We start from the raw sequence: 26,345 nt of genomic DNA on the forward strand, positions 1-26,345 counted from the left end.
GAATCATTATCCCTGTTTCACATCTGGGGAAACTGAGGTAGATAGAAGTGAGCTTACTTCTTAAAGTCACCAGTAGAAGGGTGGGAGAGTTACCAATAGAACCCAGGTCTCCTGAGTCCCACCACAGTTGTCTATCTAGGTCACACTGTCTCAACAGAGACAGCCTTTATCCCAACAGTTTTTTAATCATTGGAATTAAACAGCTGGCCACAAAAACAAAACAAACAACCCTAAATAATATTAGAGTCCTAAAGATCCCTTCCCATCTGAGGGGTTCAGTTTTCCTGCCACGGACTCGTATCATATCATCAACTCTCTAGTTCTCTTGTGCCCGCAGAGACTTCCAGGGTGGACAAGATCTGAACTTCTAATGGAAAAAGAGGCAGAAATAACAAACATAGGGCCCGTCTACATATAAAAGTTGTACTGCTTGAGCTATACTGGTGTAATGACACCAGTTCAATCCCCTAGTGTGGACACAGTTATACCAGGATAAAGGTGCCTTTGACCAGTATAGCTTATTTCTGTATGAGAAAGGGAATGAGCTATGCCAGTATAAGGCACCTCTATGTTGGTATAACTGGACCCATGCTAGTGGCTGCACTGGTTTAACTATTTTGGTATAAAATCCCACCCCTGACTGACACAGTTAAACTGGAATGAAATCTGTGTGCAGACCAGGGCTCACTTTCACAAAAGACCCTTTTCAGGCTCCTTTAAGCAACCTAAAGAAGCAGAAAAGGTCACGGGCCCATTTTCCCCCTTTGCAGGTCACGTTCCAATGCTGCACTGCAGCTGAGGACTGAAATCTCTAGGGTGATCCAATGCTGAGATGATCCAATGATCACCCAGGGTGGGTGGGGTGAATGCAGGACTCTTATTTCCTGTTCCCACAGACTCACCCTTACTTCCTTGCTCTGAGCCCCCTAGTGGCCACACTACCCATTCACAATGAACACCGCACTACACACCCCCTTTGCTGTGGAGCACGGGAGTCTCCCCGGCCCCTCAGCAACCCCAGGTTTCAGCTAGCGGCCGTGAGAGTAAAAATCAACGTGCCACTTACCTTGATGAAGACCAGTGGAAACTGTGGGGAAAACAGGGAAAAGCAGAGTTAGAAATACAGGTCAGACATGCACTGAGCTCATCTACCCTGTTCAGGGGATTTCTGTGTCTCTGCATTTCCCTCTGCCCCTTGCTCTCTGTTACTCAATGAGAAACTCCAGCGGGGCCTTTTAATGTTTTAGAGCCTGAACTGGTCAGTTTAACACAGCTGTGAAATTAAACACTTTGTTTTGCATTTAGAGGATTCAGGATAAAAATGTCAAACCCACCCAAGTGACTTAGGAGCTGTCAAGGTTGATTCACCACTCTGGCACTTTGAGTGCAGAAGGTGAGGGCCTGCAAGGATTGCAAAAATTAATACTGGCCACTCCAGGCTGGTATTAAACTCCCAAGGTTATAGCTTCTCTGTGACCTTGGATGGGTAGATATTGCCATGACCCAAATGCAAAAAATGCCTTTGAACCCAGGAAGGCACACTTGGGAATTCCTCCCTATCGGGGACCCTCAAGCCCTTTCACCTCCGCCCCTGTCCAGGGAAGAACTGAGAAGGAAAACAAAGGAAATCAGTAGTTGCCACCAGCTAATTAAACAATATATGCACAAACCTCTTAGGACACAAAAACCCAATCCTGTTCTTAAAAAAGGTAAATTTTATTAAAAAACGAAAAGAAAGAAAATACATCTGGAACATAGGCTATGGCTAAATTTTAAAAAGAGCAAATATAATAATAAGCATCAAGATTGGTTTTCTTGAGGTGCTGCTTAAAGGTTACAAGCAAAACAAAAGCACCTGGGGTTAGCACAGAGGAGTCCACAAGCCATAAAGAAATAAACCTAATCCTAGACATTCCCTGATCTACTTACATATCTGGGTTTTCAGATAAGTAGTTTCAAGGTATGATTTGATGATTTTTCATAACGGGTTTAAAGCTTCTTACAGCATTGCTGCTCTGTGTCTGCTCTCTCCGGAGAACAACAGACAGACAGACAAAGGGAAAGTTTTTTCCCAATTTTAAGAAGTTCTAGCCTTCCCATTGGCTCTTTTGCTCAGGTGCCCACTCCCTTCCTTTTATTTATGGGCTTTTTTAACCCTTTACAGGTAAAGCAAGTAGAGAACAGCTACTAACGGATTTTGTACCTAACTGGCTGGCTGGGTGCCCATAAAAGGGAGCTACTCCCCTCCCCCCGCTTCATTTATCATAGGAGCCTTTTTCAAAAGTGATTTAGGCACTTTAGGCCAGATCCACAAATGGACTTATGTATCTACCTCCCATTGATTTCAATGGGAGTCAGGCACCTATGTACCTTTCAAGTTCTGTGGCTTAGGAGCCAAAGAGCCACTGACTTTCAGTGAGACTTGGGGGCAGATCTGTAAAAGTGTTTAGGTGCCTAACAATGCAGACAGGTACCTAGAGGAGTTTCCAAGAGCTGAGGTACCTAGTTCCCACCACAGCCAATGGGAGTTAGGCTCCTAATTGCCTACGTGCTTCTGAAAATCCACTATGCGCCTATCTGCAACTTTAGGCATCTAAATCCCTTTGGCAATCTGGCCCTGTCATAAACATACAGCTAAGGGTAGCATAAAATCCCTCCTTTACCTGTAAGGGATTAATCAGTTCCATTAACCTAGTTGGCACCTGACCAGAAGGACCAATGGGGAAAGAAGATACTTTCAAATTGGGGGCGGGGGGTTGTTTGTGCTCTTTGTTGTTCTCTCTGAGACAAAGAGAGAGATCAAGCAAGTAATCCAGCTTCTACTGAAATGATAATCTAAAATTACAGAAATTGTAAGTAATAGCAAGGAAATGTATTAGAGTATCTTTTGTTTTAGCTTGTGAATTTTCCCTGTGCTAAGAGAGAGGTTTATTCCTTTTTTTTTTTTTTTTTTTTTGGTAACTTTGAAGTTTTGCCTAGAGGGGAATCCTCTGTGTTTTTAAATCTTATTACCCTGTAAAATTACCTTCCATCCTGATTTTACAGAGGTGCTTCTTCTACTTTTTTCTTTATAATAAAGTTCTGCTTTTAAGAATCTGATTGGGTTTTTAGTGTCCTAAAAACCCAAGGGTCTGGTCTGTGTTCACCTTGTTTACCTATTTGGTTGCTATATTATTCTCAAGCCTCCCCAGGAAAGGGGGTGAAGGGATTTGGGGGGGATATTTTGGGGAAACAGGAACTCCAAGTAGTCCTTTTCCTGAAACTTTGTCTAACTCACTTGGTGGTGGCAGCGATACCGTCCAAAGACAAGGAATTTGTGCCTTGGGGAAACTTTTAATCTAAGTTGGTGGAATATAAATTTAGGGGGTCTTTCATGTGGGTCCCCACATCTGTACCCCAGAGTTCAGAGTGGGGAGGGAACTTAAGTTTCTAAGTCACTGAGGCCCTTTGGAAAGTTGCTGGTTTTCAGGGCTTTCAGGTGGCAACTCAATTCTCTGTGTCCTGCTCTGCAGCATCAGGCGGGGCCTGCTGCTGGGATGTCTCCTGAGGGACCCCTGCTCCTGCACATGCAAACTTGCAGTGAGGTTGTGGAGGCGGGTCAGCTAGGTCACAGTGTACGATGTGCAGAAAGGTGTGACAGAGCCAGGTATAGGGGTCTTGAGGCCCAGTCACATGCCTTCCCACAAGACAGAAGTGATCTCCTCAGGGCCTGACTCACTGCTGGCCCACCCCTGGTGCTGTCACTCACACCAGTGCAAAGTGAGGCACACAGAACAAGCCTCATTTGACGTTTTATGCCCACTTTGCTCTGGTGTTAATGATGCCGCAAGGTGCACGGCACTGGGGAATCAGGCCCTTAGGATGTTCCTAAAGCCACTACTGAAAGTCTCTGATTTGATCAAATGGAGAAGCCCAGTGCTTAATTTGTGCCAGGGCTGAGCCCCAGTATCTCCAGGCTTGGCAGTTCATAGCCCCGCATCTCTAGCTTGGCAGTAAATAGCCCTGGCATCTCTACGCTTGCCGCGTCACGTAAAAAAAAATTGTTTGAGCCCCCAGCACCTTTACAAATTAAGCACTGGAGAAACCAGTTATTCCAATCTTGCTCTGCATGTTAAGACCAATGGTTTCTTCTTTGACAGTTATTCTTTACAATTCTGTTCAAAGAACTAACTTCTCTGGTAGAGTTTTATGTTTCCTTGAGATCAGATGAAGTGATCAGAATCTCCTTGTTACACTAGCATGCTCCTTCACCTTCAGAATAATGATAATCTTTTGCCTCTGGAGATTCGTCTGCCCTGCTGCTCATTCCCTCTGCCCCGAATTCCTGTTCCCTATAGTCAGAGGGCCCATAAGGATGCCACAAACAGAGGATTATGATTTTTAAGATGTAACACAGAAGATAGAGGGAGGTTCTTAGCTCCACCAACTGTGAGCAATTTATCATGTAGGACAGAATTGTAGAATCACAGAAATGTAGGGCCAGAAGGGACCTCCAGAGATCATCTAGTCCATTCCCTGCACTGAGGCAGGACCAAGTTAACCTAGACCATCCCTGAGAGTTGTTTGTCCAACCTGTTCTTACAAACCTCCAATGATGGGGATTCCACAACCTCCCTTAGTAACCTGTTCCAGTGCATAACTATCCTTAGAGTTAGAAAGGTTTTCCTACTTTATAGTCTAAATCTCTCTTGTTGCCAACAAAATCAATTACTTCTTGGACATGGAGAACAACTGATCACCGTCTCCTTTATAACAATGTTTTACATATCTGATTATTATTGTCAGGTCCCCCCTCAGCTGTCTCTTCTCTACACTAAACAGGCCCAATTCTTTCAACCTTTCCTTATAGATCAGGTTTTTGAAACATCTTATTATTTTTTGCTCTCCTCTGGACTTTTTCCAATTTACTTACTTCTGGCAACATGATCCTAACAGGACAATTTCCATTCCCTGCTCCAGGGGAAAGATGAACATCCTCCCCAAGATCTTTGCCAAGACAATCTCAGAATCAGCTTAGCCTCACTGGCCAAATTTTGCTCCCAGTAACTGGTCTTAGTCTAAGGCATTACTAATGCACTAATGCACAATTTAGGCTCTCACATCAACTCCAGTTCCCATGAAGTCAGTGGAGTTGTTCCAGATTGACAGTGGTACAAATGAGATCAGAATGTGGCCCAGCATCTCAGAGCAAGGATCATCCCATCTAAACATTTCTTTAACCCTACTTCCTCTTGGGGTATTTCCAAGAGGCAGGAAGCAGACAGGAAGCAACCCCATAATCTCCTCTGTAGCTGGGCTGCTTGTGGAGAGGATCCCATTTGGGAGCCAGGATTACTGGCTATTTTAGTAGATGTCCATAAATCCACTTCAGAGGGATTTAGTCTCTGAACAGTCACTCTGGAAAAACATTGTGGGGTTCCACATTATAGCAACTTTGTGACCATCTCTGATGTCATGACTGTCACTCTACCATACACCATGGCCTTTCAAAACTCATGGCAACAGCAGAAGGCACAGAACTCTGATCCATTTGCCCAGGCCTCAACCATGGAATCCAAAGAAGAATCTATGTTAGCTGTTCGCAACATAAGGCCTATGGCTAATGCTACGATTTCAGCACAGAAATTTTTAGTAAATTTCACAACAGCGGTGTGGGAGAAAAAACAGTAAGTTATGGCAAGGTTACCAAATAATGTAGTTTGCACTACATCAACATGAAAAGAGTATAGTGAGGGTGCTGAAAGGGGAGGCCCGGGGTGGTGATGGGGGGCATGCTGTGCTCACCCTGCAGCGGCAGCTCCTGTCCTGCAGTAGTTAGCCCGACTCCCCATTTTGGGCATTGGGACCTGGTGCATGTGGTCACAGTTCCACTCAGGTTTGGCCCGTCCACGCCTCCACAGATGGAGAAGGAGGGTCAGACGGGCCCAACCTGAGTGGGGCTGCATTCCCATGTGCCAGGTCACAACACCACTTGGTTTGGGGGCTAATCAAATGAGTTTTTACAGCCATATCCAAGATTTCATGGATTTTATTGAAATTCACAATTTTTGTGACCACTGTGGCAACAAAGTAGTAGCCTTATGACACACAATTGTGCATTTCAGATTCCAACCAGTAGAGGGCAGTGGTGCATTTACACACTAGCCAGCTTTATAGTATTGTAATATAATATAATAATTCATATTGTGCCATAAAGGGACATATTCTGTCCTATGTACACGCTGTCAAAGAAGGAGAATGGAGTGTAAATCATGGCAGAAACTGATCCCCACATAGAAGATGTGGGGAGTCAGATGGGATTATTTGATTTACCGAGTTGCTTTTACGGCTCTAGAAGGATGTTTATAGAAATAAGTTCCTCAGGACTCACAAAGGACTTTAACGGGGTCATCATCAGCGCTCACCAAGTCAGCCATGGAAACTGATCAGTGATCTGACCTACCTTCACATTCAGAGGACGGAAGTCTTCGTCCAGAGAGACGATCCGAAACAGAACTGCAGAGGGCATGATTGAGAGAGGAAGAGATTTTCACTGTTACACCTGCAGCCACTCACACAGGGACCATCAGTCATTGAGGCAGCTGCTGTGTGCATGCCTGGCCCAGATACAATGATCCATGGACACATGGCAAGGTTGGACGCATGCACCACACTCCCCTCTGTGACTAGCGGGGAGGCGGTGGGAAGGCAGGTTTATTGCCAGCCGTACTAACTTGGTGATGAGTTGTGGGGTCTCTGGGGAGGCAGGGAGGATTTCCTGCCTTGTATATAATTCCCCACCCAACTCCTTGTACCTGTTTGTCCCGGTTTGTAGATGGGTTTGTCCGTCTGGACAAAGACCAGGCTCTCTGAGTTCTTGACCAGCACCGATTTCCGGCTCCTGAACTCCAGCGTCGGCCCCTTCACCAGCACCGTGAGAAACGCTGCTGATGAGCTGCTGGACTTTGGAACCTGGAGAACAGCAAAAGAGCCGCTGCCTTAGAGGCTCTCCCTTCTGCACTGAGCCTTTGGAGGCTGGAGTTGTACATGAAACCCAACCAAAAAGGTCACCACATACCTACCAGAATCAGGGATTGTGGGGTCTGGGGAAAGAAAGCCAAGCTCTGCCAGTCTCACCTCACCCTGGTTTTGCAGGACTCTTCTCCTCCATCCCCACTAATGTCTCCTTTATGCTGCCAGAATCTTTGCAGTGATGGGGCCTCCACCATCTCCTCCAGAGGAGACGGTGCCTGCCACCCACTGCCATCCCCTCCCAACCAGGAGTCTCTGACTCCTCCACCCCAGTAGCTCATATCTTAAGAACTTCCCCCAGTGTCTTAGTCTCAGCTTTTCCTTCTGCCCATCACCCCTTGTGCTGCCTCTTGCCAAGATTGGGGGTCATTTCTCTTCCCTCATTATGCTCCTTCCTCAAAGGGATTGATGGACTGTGATCGTGTCCCCCCAGCTGTGGATCCCAGTGATGGAGGAAAATGGGAAGCTACATCTGATTCATTACTTCTGTGCTGGGTCCATTTTCTTCTACTGTCCCCGCAGCCAGCCTTGAGAGCTGCAGGGAGAAATCCTGGACTGGCCCCCGGGAGAGGCACCAGATGAGCTCAAGGACGTTGATGGTCTGGAGGAAGTTCTGTAACCTCCTCCTTCCATGGCTTTCTTTCCAGTCTCACTCAGAGGCTTGTGGAGCCCCCCGAGAAATGGGAGGCCAGGCCGCAGCCATAAGGTTAGCACTGACTCAGAGAGAAAACCACCCAACAAAGCCAGCCACACCACAGCCTGTAGCAGAGCCTCTCCCAGCATTGTGCCAGGCACTGAGCTCAGCACCGACTGAAGATCACTCCTCTGAGGCACCCACAGCACTGCCAGCAGGAACTGTGGGGTTTTCCGTGAATGTCTCCTTCCTGAGCCTGTCTCCGTTTGTGGTTTCTGATGGTGTCAGGCCTTGCAGGGGTTGGTCCCAGGCTGTCACTCTCTTACTGACTCAGGTAATAAACCCTGTGGGAGTCAGAGACTCACCGTGAACGGGATGCACTTGAACACGTCCTTCTCCGACACCACGTCTGCGATCAGGCTCCTGTTCGCCCCGGCGTATTCCAGCGTGGCGCTCAGCGTCACAGACTCGTTCAGGTGGGTCAGCTGGATACAGACCTTTTCAGGAACGTTGGTGTGGATCAGAAAGGGCACTAGCACCATGTACTGCCTGGGAAGGGGAAGGGCACAGGTCAGAGAGGCGGGGATGGGGAATGGAGAAGGTACTGATGAAAGGGCATGGGCTAGTGTGACAGCCGAATCCCCGACCATCCATCCACACTGTAATTTGTACATACAGGATGGTGAATTTAATTTTGTTTTTGTAACATACTAGCTGGTCTGCTCAGTCAGCCAGGAACCCAGGACACCACCTGGAGCGAAGGAACTAGTTCTGTGCTAGCAGCGATTGCTGTCCAAGGGCTGTTTGTTCAGGCTCCCAGCAGGGCGTGGAGATGGCTTGAAAAGTTCCAGGCTGTTAATTGATGTTTGTGTATCCCACAGCCCCTCGCTGTATTATCTGAACAGCGGGGAGGGAGCTCAGATGAAATGCTTGTTGTACCTCCATGGAGACTGGCAGGCAGTTACAGAGGAGTGTGGATCAGGGCTTTTAATCTAACCCCCTCTCTAGCTGTCTGTGGATCTAGGTGTCACCAGCTGCCCTCAGTAATGGAGAGATACAAATGTAGGGATGGCTGTGTGCGATGACATCTGAATGTAGGGAATGGCCATTCTGCTAAAGGGGCAGAGTGACCTACTGTACAGGGATTTGGCCAGAAAACTCATTGCTATTGCTGGGTCTGTCAGTGATCTGCTGTGTGCTACTGGGCTTCACTTCTCTGTGCCTCAGTTTCCCCATTTCTCATATGGGGATCCTGAAGATGCTGCTTATGCCCCCCTTTAATGTACATGTAGATCTCTGGATGAAAAGTGCTAGCTTACAAGTTCAAATGTTAATGAGGACTTTACCCAGGTTAGCTCGCCCCTCACCAGCAATGACAACAACAGAGTAATTTGGGCTACAGAATAAGGTTGCCAACTTTCTATTTGGCAGAAAACCTAACACCCTTGCCATACCCCCTACCCCGCCCCTTCTCCGAGGCCCCACCGCTGCTCACTCCATCCCCCCTCCCTCCATTGCTTGCTCTCCCCCACCCTCACTCATTTTCACCAGTCTGGGGCAGGTGGTTGGGGTGTGGGCTCAGGGGTGGAGACAGAGTTGAGGGGTTCAGAGTGCAGGAGGGGACTCTGGGCTGGGGCAGGGGATTGGGGTGCGGGAGGGAGTGAGGGCTCCAGCTGGGGGTGTGGGCTTTGGGGTGGGGATGAGGGGTTTGGGGTGCAGGAGGGGGCTCAGGGCTGGGGCAGGGGGCTGGTGTGTGGGAGGGGGTTTGGGATGCAGGCTCTGGGTGGTGCTTACTTCAGGAGGCTCCGAGAAAGCTGCCAGCCTGTCTGGCTCCTAGGCAGAGGTACAGCCAAGTGGCTCTGCAGTCTCCATGCTGCCCCTGCATGCAGGTGCCACTCCGCAGTTTCCATTGGCCGCAATTCCTGGCCAATGGGAGATGCGGACCCAGCGCTGGGAGGAGGGAGGGAAGCAGCGTGCAGAGCTCCCCTGGCCACCCCTAAGCCTAGGAGCCAGATGGAGATGCCGGCAGCTTTCTGGGAGCTTAGCAAAGCCAGGCAGGCACCCTGCCTGCCTTGCTGCAGGTGGCCAACCAGACTTTTAATGGCCCAGTCAGCAGTGCTGACCAGAGCCGCCAGGGTCCCTTTTCAAGCAGGCATTCTGGTCAAAAACTGGATGCCTGGCAACCCTACTACAGAAGGCTGCAGCCTGCTGACTCAGAGCAGAGATGCTGGCAGAGCGTCACTGCTGGGAGGCTGGACATGCAGCAGCATGAAGCCCCCTGGGACACCCAGCTTTCTGCCGGGGGGCTGTTCATCTTGCTTAGCCAAGATTTCAAAATGACAAAGTCAGGTAGGAGTAGCCTTAATCTGGCTCTGATTAAATTCCTCTTCGCCCTTTATTAGGCCTGAGCCAAAGCCCATGGAAGTCAATAGGACTCTTTCCATTCACCTCACTGGGCTTTGAATCAAGCCCTGTGTGATTTTCTCTCTATCTTCAATCTCAGCCAATAAAGGCTGGGAGCTGATTCTTCCCTGCCTGGCACCTGGTGCAGAGTGAGTGCAAAGGGGGCCTGAAATCAGCCCTTCTGCTCTGATAGCATTTGACACCCACTCTGCCAGACACTGCATGGCACACACTTCTCCCTCTGGGGTGAGGATGACAGAAGGAACAACATGTGACAGTCGTCTGGCTTAACACTCTAGTGGCAGGCTCGCTGGTACTGCAGTGATTCGCACACTATGAGAACCTACATAGAATAGAGACCAAGGGCTGAGCTGTAAGAAGGCAGCAGGCAGTTTCCTGCAGTTGCACCTTATGGCTGCTAGAGGCAGCTGTGGCATTTGCTGAGCAGGTAGCCAGGTGCCTCCTCTCTCCCTGCTGGATCAGAGCAAGCGGCCTGGAGGTGATGGCAGAGGCTGTTAGGATATAGATATTCAGGCCTGTCTGCAAAGGCCTGTACTTTAAGAATTTAGGGGTATTCTTATCACTTGGCTAGTTCTAGAGGTATAAAAGAAAGAATCAAAATCACTGTCTGCTGGTGTAAGGGCCTTCTTTTACTGTGACAGTTTGAGGCCCTGTTCTTAGGCTAAGGCCTTTGGCTAAGCAGCAGAGGCAGCCATAAGCTGTGAAGCAAACGGTCACATCCTCACATTCCAAACTAGTCACATTGAAAGAAGGTGCTATTGGGCTGTTAGGAATACACTCCTGTCCTGGTAATGCCTATCGCCTCCAGAGAAAGGGAAGTGCCTAGAAAATGTAAAAGGAAACTTAGTTTGATAGCATCCTGTCTGGCAAGAACTCACTTATCAATAGCTGGGATGTGAAATCCTCACTTCTGTATTGTTTTGTCATTATAGTTCCCACTTTGCTATTGTTTGTCTGTATAATCTCTGTCTGGTTCTGTGATTGTTTCTGTTTGCTGTATAATTAATTTTGCTGGGTGTAAACTGATTAAGGTGGTGGGATATAATTGGTTAGCTAATCATGTTACAGTATGTTAGGATTGGTTAGTTAAATTTCAGTAGTATGATTGGTTAAGGTATAGCTAAGAATATTACTATATAAATTAGGGGCAAACAGGAAGTAAGTTGGGATTCGAAAATAAGGAAAAAGGAACTTGTATTTAAGCTTGCTGGAAGTTCACCCCAATAAACATCGAATTGTTTGCACCTTCAGACTTCGGGTATTGTTGCTCTCTGTTCATGCGAGAAGGACCAAGTGGGAGAGTGAAGGAATAAGCTCTCTAACAGAGGCTGCAGAAGCTGGCTGGGGCAAAAGCACAATGTGAATAGGGTTACCATATTTGAACATTCAAAAAAGAGGACAGTCCACAGGGTGGCGGGGTAACCTTCGCTGTTGCAGCTGCCCTCCCGGATGTTTTTAGATATTTAAATAGGTCCATATTTTCCCGGGAGGAATTTTTAAAATTTAAAAATTCCTCCCGGAGGCCGATTTAAGAACCAAAAAGCCGGACATATCCGGGAAAATATGGACGTATGGTAACCCTAAATGTGAGGGGTCTGATATTGGCCGCCACCACCCCCCTGTACAACCCCTCAGCCCCCATCAATCTGTACAGCCCAATGCGTTGCAGGAGTTCCAGCCCCAGCAGCCTTACCACTCCAGCAGCTCTGCCCCCAGAGACCTTTCAGCACTGACCTTCCATAGCGGCCATGTGTTGTTGAGCTCCTTGGCCAGCCCTCCCCCCCTCTGCTTGGGGCAGGGTTTGTCGACCATGAGCTTAAATTTATGCTCATATGCAAAGTATTCACAAATATGCAAATTATTTCATTAAAATGTGCATAAAATGCCTCACACAGAGCAGAATAGACTTGGTGACAGTGCCTCATGTTGTGTTCTTCCTCTGCCCTTTCAGCAAGAACAAATTTTCGTCTAGACTAAGAGAATGAGATAGGACAAAAGGCAGGTCTTGGTAAGACAGATGGAGAGAGAAGAGCGGGGCCTCTCCTGTAGGATGCAACTGAACACAAAATGGCAGCTGCTTCTGCAGCACAGAGGGGGGTCTTCTCTCCATTTAAAGGTGCAAGACGCAGACAAGTCTGACCAGATGAAACTACATGCTCAGAGTGGAACAGAGCGAGGCAAAAGAATTCAGAGGGAACCGTTTTCTGTCAGAAAATGCAGTTTCATCATAATGGAGACAATTTGCAGGAGCGTGTCAATTTTGACAACATTTTGAATGGGAAAATGTCTAAATGAATTGTTTTGACATTCTTATTTAAATAACGTAAAAATGTTTTGACTTTTATATTATAATATGAATGTTATAGAATATTAAATATAATACATTATGATGTGCAACATTTTATATTACAGGTTTCAGAGGAGCAGCCGTGTTAGTCTGTATTCGCAAAAAGAAAAGGAGTACTTGTGGCACCTTAGAGACTAACCAATTTATTTGAGCATAAGCTTTCGTGAGCTACAGCTCACTGTGAGCTGTAGCTCACGAAAGCTTATGCTCAAGTCTCTAAGGTGCCACAAGTACTCCTTTTCATTTTATATTACAGTACAATGTTTTGACATTATCAAAAGGTAAGTGTTTAGATTTTCTGAATAAAATATTTCTGGGATTTCCATTCCATGAAAAATTTGGACTGTGTGTTCCAATTTGCAATGAGACCAATTTTTGAAATGTCAGAATTTCTGGCAGGGTGGCAATTCAAAACAATATGGAGTGAATTGGATTAAGAGATCTGACATTGGAGTTATGGGACTAGATCTATCTAGAGTGACCAGGTGACCGGAACACCCGGTCGAAAAGGCATACTGGTGGCTCCGGTCAACACTGCTGACCGGGCTGCTGACTGTCTGGTTGGCGGCGCCACGCAGCGGGGCTGGCAGGCTCCATGCTAACCTCCACTCCACACGGCTCCCAGGGAGCAGCCAGCATGTCCCCCCTCCGGCTCCTACGTGTAAGTGCAGCCACGGGGCTCTGCACGCTGCCTCCGCCCCAAGCACCGCCCCCAGAGCTTCCATGGGCCAGGAACCATGGCCAATGGGAATGGCAGGGGCGGTGCCTGCAGATGGAGTAGTGCTCAGAGCTGCCTGGCCGAGCCTCTGCGTAGGAGCCGGAGGGGGGACATGCTGCTGCTTCCAGAAGCTACTTGAGATAAGCGCTGCCCGGAGCCTGCACCCCCAACCCCCGCCCCAGACTCGATCCTCCTCCTGCCCTCTGAACCCCTCAATCCCAGCCCGGAGCACCATCCTTCACCCACCCCATCATCCTCAGCCCCACCCCAGAGTCCGCACTCCCAGCTGAAGCCCTCACTTCCCCCCACATTCCCCAACCTCCTGACCCAGCCCTCCCGCTCTCCAAACCCCTCCCACTCTCCAAACTCCAAAACTCAGTCCCAGCCCGGAGCACCCTCCTGCACCCCAAAACCCCTCATGCCCAGCCCCACCCAGAGCCTTACCCCGCATGCCTCAACCCCAGCCCAGAGTCCCCTCCTGCACTCTGAACCCCTCAGCCTGGAGCCCCTTCCTGCACCCCAAATCCCTCATCTCCAGCCCCACATCAGAGCCCTCACCCCCAGCCGAAGCCCTCACCCCCCCACACCCCAACCCCTACCCAGGCCTGGAGTCCCTTCCCGCACCCTGAACCCCTAATTTCTGGCCCCACCCCAGAGCCTGCACCCCCAGCTGCAGCCGTCACCCCCTCCTGCACCCCAGTCCCCTGAGCCAGCCTGGTGAAAATGAGCAAGTGAGTGAGGGTGGGGAGAGCAAACGAGAAAGGGAGGGGGGGATGGAGTGAGCAGGGGGCGGGACATGGTCGGGGCCTTGGAGGAGGGGGAAGGGCAGAGGTCAGGGCAAGGGTGTTCAGTTTTGTGCAAATAGAAAGTTATCAACCCTAGATCCATCGCCTGCTGAATCAGGGCATTGTAAATTGTACCTGCTCATGTACACCAGCGAGGAGGGGTGCTGCCCCCAGGACAGGGGAGTGCCCACTGGAGGGCAAATGTTCTAATCTATGCCGGGCTCCAGGGGAAGTCTCTGCCAGTCGACACTGCCAAAGGGATACCCTGAGTCTGCCCAGCTCCTGGCTGAGCTTAGCCACGCGCCCTCTTCAGGCCCCTCAATGGAGGCGAGGTTGCAGCCAAGTTGCTAGTTTGCAGTGCCCCAGGTGGATATTCCGGCAGAATGTGCCACAGCCAGGGTCTGTGCTGACAGACAGGAATCTAGGTCACTGACTCTCTTTGGGAACAAGCACAGTCTGTGGCTGCCAAGGGAAGCAAACTGGCTTTAAAGAAGAGGAGAAAAGATCAACACTTTTCTGAGCTCTCCCTCACAGGCAAGGAAACTGGAATAACAGGGGGGCTGCAGGGCAGGACTGAGGGGCATTGGCAGCGCTGTGTGGGGAGCCCAGGACTGGAATGGCAGGGGGGCTGCAGGGCAGGTCTGAGTGGCATTGGCAGCGCTGTGAGGGGGATGAAGGAAAGAAAAGAGAAGACAGCACGAGCCCCCTCTGCGTGTGCAGCTTACGGTTCGGTGGTGGGTGACGTGTCTCCAGGGAGGAGGAAGAGGAGCAGCAGGAAGATGTTCGGGCCTCCGGGCAGCCTGTCCTTGCCCATGGTGCAGAGCGAGGATGGTGAGTGAGGCAGACACACAGCCTTGTCCGCTGGCTCCCTGCACCCGGGCTGTCCGCTGGGTCCGCCCCTTTATACCTCTCTCTGCAAACAGCCCCCGGGAGGGGCGAGACAAGGGCAGGGGACCAGGACCATTTGGGCAATGGAGAGAGGTACGTGAGGAGGAGCCAGAGCCAATCTTAACTCATGGCACAGAAAATATCCCTGGCCAGACCCTGAGAAACTGATCACTCTGGTTACAGTGTGTATGGTAACACCCATTGTTTCATGTTCTCTGTGTATATAAAATCTCCCCACTGCATTTTCCACTACATGCATCCGATGAAGTGAGCTGTAGCTCACAAAAGCTTATGCTCAAATAAATTTGTTCGTCTCTAAGGTGCCACAAGTCCTGCTTTTCTTTTTTTGGGGAGAAGAGTATTTATTGGAGGTGTTCATGTGAGACACTGTCCTGTGTCTGAACCATTCACCCCCATCCCCTCTTTGTATCACTCCAGCAGCACTCTGCGGTGGTTGGAGAAGCCCTTTAGCTCATTACTGGGCCAGTCCAGCATTCTGTGGGGACTGGAACAAACTCCCCAAATCCTGCCCAGCGTTTCCAGAGAAACCTTTTCTGTCCCCATTCCCAGTACTACCAACCACAAGAGATCAAAAAGCGCAAGTCAGACCCTCAACATAATCAGATTGGCCTCCCTAAAATCTTAAGGTTCTATATAAAGAAAGACACCATTGTGGTTTTGGTCTTTTGAACTCCCCGTGCCCCTCCCCTGTGTGTGTATGCAACTGTCAGTCTGACCCACTCTACCAGAGGTTTGGGTTAAGGGGATTTGGGGCCCTGCTGCAGGAGCTCTCACCCCCACATCTGCCTGTCCCATGTCCAGGCATTAATCCTGTTCCCCAGCCCCCATCAGTTCCCCAAGCAGCCCCCTTCAGCCTCATGTCAGTTCTTACTGGGTCTCTTCACCCCTCTTTCTCCAAGGCCTGAGGGGGAGGGGCTTGCAGTGGGGTCCCCACCCCTTCTCCCAGGCTGGAGGGGTACCAGGGCTCTTCCCCCCTCCCCCTTCCCAGACCAGATGCAGAAGGGAGGAGAGGGGAGTGGGGAGGAGCAGAGGAGCCATCTGGAGCGGCTGGGCTCTTTGCTCCCCTCTCCCCGTTCCCCTCCTGTGAGAATGGCGATGGGAGGGGAGAGTCTCCAGACCTCTGGCCCCAGGTGGGTGCCTTGTGTCAGTGTGAGGCGAGCTCCAGCCCCTCTCCCCCTGCTCCCCCACCACCCCCGAAGTCCCATCACTCACAAAAAAAATCTCAAGTGTTGGCAATATTGCATATCACATTCCACTGGCAGCTTAGCCAGTTACCTCTAATAATAGCCCCCTGGCACACATGCAGGCAGGCCCGTTGAGAGAAATTGGGGCCCTGGGACATCACGTGTGTGGGGGCCCCTCCCCCTCCAATTTACTTTATTTATGCAGATGTTACCAAAGTTTTGGGGACCCCTGAGTCTGGGGACCCCGTACAATTGTCTCCGTACAATTGTCTTTCCTGCTTCTAGTCAGTCCTGTCTGTAGGGAATGACAGTGAGAGACCATTTTGTGTACTATTGCCCCCTGCTGCATGGTGAGTGTCAGAGCTGGCCATGGGGACAAAAGTGCCCTTTGCTGGCTGAATGAGTGGAGCTGTCCCTGTAGGGGGTGTGTTTGTGCCACTGCCCTTGCAGGAGTGCATAGAGCACACTTGCTCACATCCACAGTACTTGCCTATCCTGGCTGAACAGCTGTGCTAGAGTAGGAGCTGGGATGCACCATATTCCAACCAGTGGGAGGCAACATCAGACTAACTCTGTGCATATCAGCGCCCTCAGTTGTTCGAGGGAGCGGGACTGCTTCTTTAGCTCCCCAGGAAGCTGGTGCTAGTTGTGAATGGTCTCTTTGGAACACAGTAAGATTGGCACACTGGGGCTCTAAATGGAGAAAGGAGAGTCTTGTGAGCAAAGACATTGGAGTTTGGAGAAGTGGGTTCATTTCTCAGCCCTGCCACCGATTTACTGTTTGACCTTGGGCACATCTATTCCCCTCTGTATCTGACTTTACCCATCTGAAAAATGGAGGTAATGATCCTGACCCACCTGGCAGGGGCGTGTTGGGCTCAACTGATTAATGGTTGTCAAGTGGTTTAGGATCTTCTGGTGGGAGGTGCAATAGAAAGGCAAAGGAAGAAGCCCTTTTTGTGGCACATCGGAAAACAGAAGTCAGACATTCTGATGGTTAATCCCTTACCCCATTAGTGAATTAAGGTCATTCAAGGAGTGTGGGAAACCCCTGCCCTGCTTCCACGAAACGGAGATCTGAAATACAGGGGAAGCCTTAGTCAGGAGAAGGATGGATCCTATTTAGACCAATAGACCTAGGAGAATAAGTAATTTTTTGATTTGCTGACAATTGCAAATTTTTTTAATTGGTTTGGATTGAACCAAAACCAAAAGTTTTCTAAACACTTAGTGAATCAAAAGGTTGAAAAAAAATTTGGGGTCAATTGAAACATTTCATTCAAGCTGAAAGAAAAAAATTCATTTTGATTTTGACTCTTTTTTAATGTATTTGAGTATTTTTAAAATACAATTAAAAGGAACTGTTGCAAGGAAAAGCAATTTTGAACCAAAAAAATCAAAACATTTTATTTGAAAATGTCAGAACAAAATGTTCTGGGGTTTTTTTGGAATTTGGTTTAAGGGTTTTTTTTAACCAAAATAATTTGCAAAAGTTTTGCTGTTGCCCAATCTTCATTTTTCACCAAAAAGGAGTTTTGTGTAAACAATGTCACTCTGCTGTAAACCCCAACCTGCACGGGCCTAGCTCTAGTCACTTCCAGTACAAACAGTTGGAAAAGGTTATGCAATTGGCTGTGGATGATAACCCAGCCTTCACCTCCCTGTGGTCCTGGCCAAGACGTGGGAAGTGAAAACATGTGAAGAGTTAGCACTTGAATAGTCCTTGGAGCATGGACTCAGAGTGCCCTGTCAACAGTTAATACCCTGCTGCACCCTATTTCCTCTCAAAGGAGATTTTTTAATTCCCCAGCTGTCAGTTTGTGTGAGATCGACCTTGCTTCCACTACTCAACTCCTGAAGTCATTGGCTGATTTTTTTACGGTACCTGAGGGAAGCACTTGCACTCCTTGAGTCCCAAAACATAAACAGCAGATATGTGAATCCAGCACACCAAATACAGAGTTGCAGGGGCCACAAAAATGTGGAATAGAAACTTTTAACATCATAATTGACCCTGACATAATTGAAAATGCCCCTGCAAAGTCGTCTGGAAGCTTATTGTGATGGATTCCCCCCCAGGGTGCCACCTGGAACTGGGGTACCACTTAGCCCTGTGACACACCAGCTGGGGCTCCCTCTCACACTGTGCTGCTGTGACAAGCTGCAGACACGCTCCTGATTTTACAGTTCCACCAGCAAACACACAGGTAAGGACACACCCAGCTGCAGTTACATGCAGGCTCTCTGACCAGCCACTGCGTGTGAACAAACAATAGAGGGGCTACCGCCAAAATAACCCCCAGATCCCCAGCCTAGGACCCCAGAGCGGTACCATGCTATCCTGGTCCAAACCCCAAACAGTATGAATTTATTATCCAGTTCACTTCCCACCTGCTCAATGTGGAGAGGAAATGCAACAGCCCCTGCCCCTTGAGCTAAGATTTCCAGGCACTTCACTCTAAACTCACTGGTTTAGATTGAAACAAGTTTATTAACTACAAAAGATAGATTTTAAGTGATTATAAGTGATAGCAAACAGATCAAAGCAGATTACCTAGTAAATAAACAAAAAATGAAAACTAAGCTTAATATACTAGATAGATTGTATATGAATAGCAGATTCTCACCCTAAGAGATGATACAAGCAGACTTGTAGATTCTTAAGGCACAAGCTGCATTAGCTTTACAGCTTGGGTTTCTCAGGTCTTCATATACAGGCTAACAATCCCTTTAGCCTGGGTCCAGCAATTCCCCCAATTCAATCTTTTTCCTCAGGTGTTTACGGGAGTCTTCTTGTGTGGGGAGTGAAGACCGTAGATGATGTCACTCCCTCCTTTATATAACTTTAGCATATGGTGGGAACCCTTTGTTTCGAAACTTGGTTCCCAGACTGATTTGTGGAAAAATACTGATATCCAAAGATAGAGTCCAGAATCATATGACCTGATCACATGCCCTTGTACAGTCTTAGCAGCCATTACTTACAGGCTGTCTGGAGTGTTCTCAGGAAGGCTCACCAGGTAGGAGATAAGCTTCTCCTAAGGCCTATTGTTTTGCATGATGGTTCATTGCCCTGAATAGGCCCTTCCCAACCAGCTATCTAGACTGAAAGCATCTTGTCTAGTGGGTGTTACTAGTCAGTATTTATAACTTCAGATATAAAAATATCTGCATACAAATAGGATAATCATATTCAGCAAATCATAACTTTTCCAATGACACTTCACACAATATCTTGTACAAAATGCATCATAATTATGCCATAACCATATTATAATAATATTACTATGATGAATATGGGGTGCAGTGTCACACTTATATTCATTTATTTAAGGATTTTGGCTCCCTAAACAACTTCAACAATATACTGCACACTGAGATTTCTTCTGCAGCTGCAGCTTTGTTTGCAAAATATGCATCTGATCCCGAAGCAACTTTTGAAGATGAGTTTGAACAGTTTTGTTCTTTTGCAAACAATGAAGATTGTTACTTGCCAGCTAACCTACTAGAGCAGCTGAAGGCTCCCTACCCAGAATCCACTTTTCCAAATGTGGGCATCACTCTTCGTATTTACCTCACATTGCCGGTTACAAATGCTGAAGTGGAACAGTCATTCTCCAGGATGAGGAGAATTAAAACCTCAGACCGCACAACAATGGGGACAGGCCATAATAAACACCCTGGCCTTAATGTCTGTTCAGAGTGATGTGACGTGAACCCTGCATTACAGTGAAATAATTGAAAATTTTGCAAGCCACTGATCTGGGAAGAAGCCCCTGCAGTACTATAGTTAAGGCCATGTTTCTGTTGTGCATTTATATAGTCAGTTTGAGTTGTTTGGATTTAATGATCTAAGAATTCAATAAACCAGCAGTTCTCAAACTGTGGGGCAGGACCCCATTTTAATGGGGTCGCTAGGGCTGGCTCAGATTTGTTGGCGCTAGGGGCCAGGGCCAAAGCCCGAGCCCCATCACCCGGGACTGAAACCAAAGTGCAAGGGCTTCAGCCCTGGGTGGTGGGGCTCAGGTTACAGGCCCCCTGCCTGGGGCTGAAGCCCATAGCCTTCGGCTTCGGCTTTCGCCCCTCCACCTGGGACAGTGGGGCTTGGGCTTTGGCCTCACCACCCGGGGCAGCTGGGCTCAGGCTTCGGTCTCCCCTCCTCGTGTCATGTAATAATTGTTGTTGTCAGAAGGGGGTCGCGGTGCAATGAAGTTTGAGAACCTCTGCAATAAACCAATTTAATGAAGTACACTAGGTGCATGTTATGTTCTGAAGCTATGCATCCTATAAAAATAATTATTTTGTTGAAAAAATGTAACAAAGTGAACTATATTGTGGTTGTAAGGTTAACAAAAACCCCAAACAAACAAAACATTTTAAAATATATTAAACATACATGTTTTCTTCTGGTTCATGAACTGTGCAGCTCTACACACTGTAATGCTTGTTCTCACTCAGTGAGGCACTATACAATTTTTATTCTTATATTCAAATTCTGCTTGTATTCTTTCTCATACACAGAATACAGTACTGCTCAAGTTACCATAGGAGCAAACTCTTTTCACTGCCAGTGGTGCTTCTGTGTTTTCTGCTCAGAAAGATCTAGAAATAATAATAATGAATGAAGGCGTTCTCATATTTACAGATGTTGGTTCACATGCGCGGCCTAATTTCCATAGTGCACAGGGCCGCAAAATTCTTTAACCCATCGTTGAATATGCCAGACTCCTAGGGTGCTAATAGGTGTACCACAGCTCGGAGGCAAACCATGTAGGTGCTTCAGCAGCTAGGCCTTTGCGTGCTAGCCCTGGTGAGTCCCACTAACCGCCAGACACGTGGCTAAAGGAAAGGGTATTTTACTAGGGCTGGCAGGAAAGGGGAAGATTGTAGATGCCCTAGGTCCAGATGCTTAAACAGTTACAGCTCCCAGTGAGCAATAGTGATAAATGTTTGAGTCTCTGGGGCTGGCCAGTTGAGAGTCAGGGCTCTTCTTGCCTAGTGCCTGGGGTGACCTCTTTCAGTCCATTCTCTATTCAAGAAAATGAGTGAGTGAGTGAGTGAGTGAGTGAGGTGGGGGAGAGCAAGCGATGGATGGAGCAGGTTGGGGCCTTGGAGACGGGGCGGGGCAAGGGTGTTTGGTTTTGTTCAGTCAGGAGGTTAGCAACCCTAGCAGGTTTCCAGGCCAGGTTTACTTAGTGTCTCTCATTGGGGCCACTCTGCACTGGCTCTCTGCTGCTGCTCCCTCATAAGCCCCACACAGACCTGCACCCATCTGTAACCTCCAGCAAACACAGACTGTTCCATATGCAGCTCTGCATCTGTTCCTGGGGACTGCCCTCTGCATCCAGCTTCCTTTAGCTCCTGGCTAGCCAAGCAGCCACCACTTCCCAGGCAGATTCTGCTCCTTTTCCTGCACCTGGCCGGGAGGAAGGGGAAGTGCAGTGTGGAGGTGGCTGATGGGAGTTACAGTCCCCTGCTGAGCAGAGCCATCACAAGAGAAATGTTCCATTGGAGATTTTCACCAGCTTTAGCCAATAGCTGGCTGGTCCACCTGGACACCTTGTAGTTGTTGAGCATATTGACGGTGTGGGAGTTTAGGAGAAGACAGGAAAGCAGTGAGCAGATATCAGAGGATTTGGAAAGTGGAACAGGACAGAATTTGCTGGTTCATCACTTAATTACTTGGCTTTGTTACAACAGGGGCCACGGGGAGCACAGTGGATTTGAGCCAAGCAACAGAGCAGCCAGCTGCATATTTACAACTGAGGCATTGACTTGCTGCAGGGCCCTGGCCCACATAACCTGACTTTGTTCTAACAGGAGGGACATGGAGTAAACAACCAGGAGACTCAGCAAGGACATGCAGGCTGCCTTTGTGCCAGCTTCCCTGGGGCCAGACATTATGCCAGTGGGTTCTGCAGCCCTTTCATTCTGGTGCCCACATTGGGAGGAAGAGAGGCCCACGCAGAACTCCAGTCCCTCACCATGTGGCTCTCAGCACATTCCATCCTGCACAACACTGGGATGGGCTCCGTGATGCAAGCCTACGGCCCAAACCAAGGTATAAATAAGAGTAGTTACAGCCATCATTAGAATTTGGGCCAGAATCTGGGTTACTGGCAGCAGTTTGTAATGATGAGAAGAGTCCCCTCCAGTGAGGCAGTGGGGTTAATGGATAGGAAGTTCAGAAGTAGATTTATGATCTACTGTTACATTTCCCAGTGCGGATACTGCTAGTGGAGGTGGCAAGGGCCAGTGTGGTTCCTATTAGCCCTCTCCGCCATGCCTCTAGCATGTAGAGCTCTGGCTCAGTTACACCTTTGAGAAGGAAAAGCCGGACTAACTCCTGAGTGTGTGGAAGAGGGATAGTGATGATCTTTAGAGACACCTCAGAGACAAGGGGAAGGGAAAAGGTTCTTTGGACCTGGGCAGTGGTGGATTTAATCCATGGAAGGATTCTATAGTCCTGTGGGTTTTGTCCTGCCTCTGTAACCTCAAAAAATCGGCTGCTTTTTAGTCGTACAAGCCCATATCTCAGTGCCTCATCTTGGCACTTCTAAAGAAGTTTTGGGCAGAGCTGTGGGGGGGACTGGACTAGCAGGGGCTGCAGGGCAGGACTGAGTGGCATTGGCAGAGCTGTGTGAGGAGCCCAGGACTGGAATAGCAGGGGGGTGTGTGTGCAGGGCAGGACTGAAGGGCATTGGCAGGGCTGTGTGGGAAGGACCGGAATAGAAGGGGGGTGGGGGAATACAGGTCAGGATTCAGGTGCAGTTAGCAATTTAGCAGATTTTTGCACTTCAGTGTGTCAGTAGTATTGCTGTCAGCCCAAGAACCTTGGGCAACTCTTCTGCCCTTTTGTGACTGCCTGGGTTGCTGTCTCTTTGAGATGGCCTCTAGCTCTAACTAGAAGTCGCACGTTTTGGTGCGTTTGTAGGCAGAGGTGTACACCCACTGAAGATATGGCGACACTTGCAGCCGTGGGCAGAGTACAAACAGTGCACACCGTGCTAGCACGGGTATAAACAGCAGCATACACAGGGAGGCATGGCTTGGACGGGTAGGGTGGAGTGCTCTACGTACCTGAACCTGCAAGGTGTATAATCCACACAGATCTCTACACACCCGAGCTGTGCCTCCTATGTCTACACTGCTACTTTTAGTCGTATAGTTCCTGCTGCTTCCCCGCTTGCCAGGGCCTTTCACTGCAGTGTATATGCCAAGAGACTCCAGCAGATCAAACCTGTGACCCCTGGAGCTTAATGCATGAGGTTCTATTTCTGAGCTAAAAGATACTGCTCTCTTAGCCAAGGCTGCAGCAGGCTCATCAATCTCTAGCTGGTCTAGCCTCCACTAGAGCGGGGCAGAGTGTCACACCACACAAGCATTACAACTACCTTTGCAATGCATGTACTCTACGTGCCACCATAAGCAGACAGCCTGTGAGCAGCACAAAATTAAGCTGCTGTCTCTGATGTGGGTATGCAGCAGCAGCGGGCACTCCAGATATTCCTCTGCCTGCAGCACCAAATGGGGCGTGCTGTTAGTTGATTTTTCCCACACACTGGTGGAAATCAGGATTTTCTGGTTTTCTGAGTATCACCAAAATTAAATAGGCCTCTTCTCATTGATGCCTCGAACAGTTCCAGAAGTTCTGGAATTGATCAGCTGTGGTGTTCAAAAGTTATCCTGTTACAGACAAAAAGGGAAGTGCCACTGAGTTACGTGCAGGGCCCCACTTTGCTTAGTCAACGAGTGATAAATGTGCTTCAGTTGCAGGTTTGTGCTGCTAAAAAGTGTGTAGATAACTAGGGCCCAGGCACTTGGAATTTGAGGATTGGGGTGCAGGCTCTGGGATGGAGTTTGGGTGCTGGGTGCAGACTCTGGGCTGAAGCAGGGGGTGGGGTTTCAGGAGGAGGGGGTGGGGGTGGAGGCTCTGGGAGGGAGTTTGGGTGCAGAAGGGGTGAGAGGTTGGACTCTGGGAGGGAGTTTGGGTGGGGGAGGAGGTCTGGGGAGCAGGCTCTGGGATGGAATTTGGGTGCTGGGTGCAGACTCTGGGCTGAGGCAGGGGGTGCAGGAGGAGGGGGTGGGGGTGCAGGCTCAGGGAGGGAGTTTGGGGGCCGGGGGGGTACGTGGGGAAGGGGTGGGGATGCAAGTTCTTGGAGGGGGTGGAGGGGTGCAAACCCCGCAGCTTCCCATTGGCCGCAGGGGCGCTCGGGGCAGCATGCAGAAGAACAGCGCCACCCAGGGGCCGCAGGGAGGGACCAGCAGACAGGTGGAGCAAGCAGGCAGATGCCACTCAGCTCCGCTGCGCTGCCAGGACCCCGGGCCACTGTAAATCACAGGCGGTGGCAGTGGGAGCTCCCGGGGGCGGCAGGTGGGGCCAAGGGAGAGACCCGGCCCCAAAACTGCTGGAGCCCAGCGGGCCACATTGGGGAGGTTCGCGGGCCACAGATGGCCCAGGGGCCGGGAGTTTGAGACCCCGATCTATGTAGATGTAAGGGGACTGTTGGCCACTTACTGAAACTTAGTGGGGTTTATTGGTTGGCTAGCTCCCAGTACAGAAAGAAAGGGGAAGGGCCAATGAGAAATCAAGACCCTGAGACAGTCCCCAAGACCAAAGGGGAGAAGCCAGTGCTCCAGGTCAGCCTGATTGACAGGGCAGGCAGGCTGCTGAGGGAGTCAAGAGGCTGGGGGTCCTGTCCTCTATGTGAGTGGGAGCTGCCTGGGCCAGAGCGGGCAGAGCTATGGGGAGAGCAGGAACCCAAGCTGAGCTGGGGAGCAGAGCCGCACCAGCCAGAGAGAACCAGAGAAGCAGCCTGAGCTGAGCAGAGCAGCAGCAGCAGCCAGAGGGGCCAGAGAAGCAGCCGAGGGAGCTGCGCTGAAGGCAGAGCAGCAGCCGTGCTGAGGCAGAGCGGAGCTGGAACAGTCGGGAGCTGAGTGCAGTGAGCAGCTGGGGAGAGTGAACGGGCTCTGGGCAGAGGGCCCAGCCCAGGGAGATGCCACCAGCCAAGAGGGCTTGCAGGCTGGATTGGGAGGGAGATTGTGGCCTCATGGGGAGGGAGAGGGAAGGGTGGGGCTGATGCCGAGGAGAAGGTCCTTCGTTAGCTTTGACATAAATGGGGTACCTTGGTCTGTTAATATCTCCTTTGGTAGCCCCACTTGGGAAAAGATCCCCACCAACTCTTTCGCTATCATTTTATAGGCCGTGTTCCGCAGGGGGACGGCTTCTGGGTAGTGAGTAGCATAATCCAGAACGACAAGTATATATTGGTGGCCCCGGGCTGTCTTCTCCAGGGGTCCCACTAGATCCATGGCTATTCGCTCGAAGGGGACCTCTATGATGGGAAGGGGTACTAAAGGTGCCCTCGAGTGGGGACAGGGACTGTGCAGCTGACACTGCAGGCAGGATGCACAGTACCTCCGCACTTCTTCATATACTCCGGGCCAGAAGAATCGTCGCAGGACCCGTGCCAGGGTCTTCTCTACCCCCAAATGCCCCCCAAAAAGATGACTATGGGCCAGACTTAATACAGCATTCTGGTGTTTTTGAGGTACTCGGATCTGCTGTACCTTCTGCCCCTGTACAGGTGCAACCCGGTATAAGAGATTCTTCTTCATTATGAAGTAGAGTCCTGGTCCCTGGGTTTTCCCTTCCACGGGGACCCCATCTATTTCGGTCACCTCCTTCCTAATGTTGTCGTACCTTGGGTCTTCAGCCTGGTCCTGTCCAAAATTTCCTTTCCCGGGGCTAATCTGCCCGAGATCTAGGGGGCCAGTCTCTGTTGCCTCTACTGGTTCAGAGGCGTTAGGGTGTGGGTCAGACTTGGGTGCTTCTCCCTCCTGGGTGGCCTCCTTTTCAGCTGCTCGGGTCTGCCTACCTACGAGAGTGACCCTCTGGCTTTGGGCCAGTATTCGGGTTCCCAAGGCCTTAGCTGCCCTTCTTTCTCTTTTTGTCTTTCTACACTGTCTGGGAGTGGAGAACAAATCTGGGGATATTTCAGAGAAGGTTGGGGGTTGACAGTCTACTGTGGATGCCTCACTACTTTCAGGGCTTCCCCCTTTCTCCAATTCCCCTACCGGGAGTAAGTCTCCAAACCCTGGGAAGTCCCTCCCTATGAGCACTGGGTATGGGAGTTTAGGGACTACACCTGCTGCTACCTCAGTAGTGTTCCCCTGAATCTCGATTTTTACTGGGATGGTGGGGTAATAACCAACTGTCCCATGGACACGTTATCCCCGTATGCTAAGCCCACAGCAGCTGCCTATGCTTCACGAGCTTCCCCGAGACAAGCATGATAGCACTCCCTGAATCAACCAGTGCTGTTGTCTCTAC

At 49.6% G+C, this 26,345-nt stretch overlaps 1 protein-coding gene across 2 annotated transcripts in view; it reads right to left on the reverse strand.

Annotated features, from left to right (window-relative positions):
- Nucleotides 1-14,809, reverse strand: part of LOC311525920 (alpha-2-macroglobulin-like) — a 57,869-nt gene extending 43,060 nt beyond the window's left edge. The window contains exons 1-5 of one of the 2 annotated variants that reach the window (XM_084638413.1): nucleotides 14,645-14,809; nucleotides 8,011-8,194; nucleotides 6,795-6,951; nucleotides 6,443-6,495; nucleotides 1,067-1,087 (exon numbers count right to left, since the gene is read on the reverse strand). In XM_084638413.1, the coding sequence (XP_084494539.1) occupies nucleotides 1,067-1,087; nucleotides 6,443-6,495; nucleotides 6,795-6,951; nucleotides 8,011-8,194; nucleotides 14,645-14,733 (504 nt within the window). In that variant the 5' untranslated portion in view covers nucleotides 14,734-14,809. The remainder of the gene's footprint in view (nucleotides 1-1,066; nucleotides 1,088-6,442; nucleotides 6,496-6,794; nucleotides 6,952-8,010; nucleotides 8,195-14,644) is intronic. The other variant, XM_084638414.1, reaches the window with a different exon arrangement.
- Nucleotides 14,810-26,345: the final 11,536 nt, after the last annotated feature.

This window comes from Lepidochelys olivacea (genome assembly GCF_965140295.1).
Source record: "Lepidochelys olivacea isolate rLepOli2 genome assembly, chromosome: 1".
Taxonomy (NCBI): domain Eukaryota; kingdom Metazoa; phylum Chordata; order Testudines; family Cheloniidae; genus Lepidochelys; species Lepidochelys olivacea.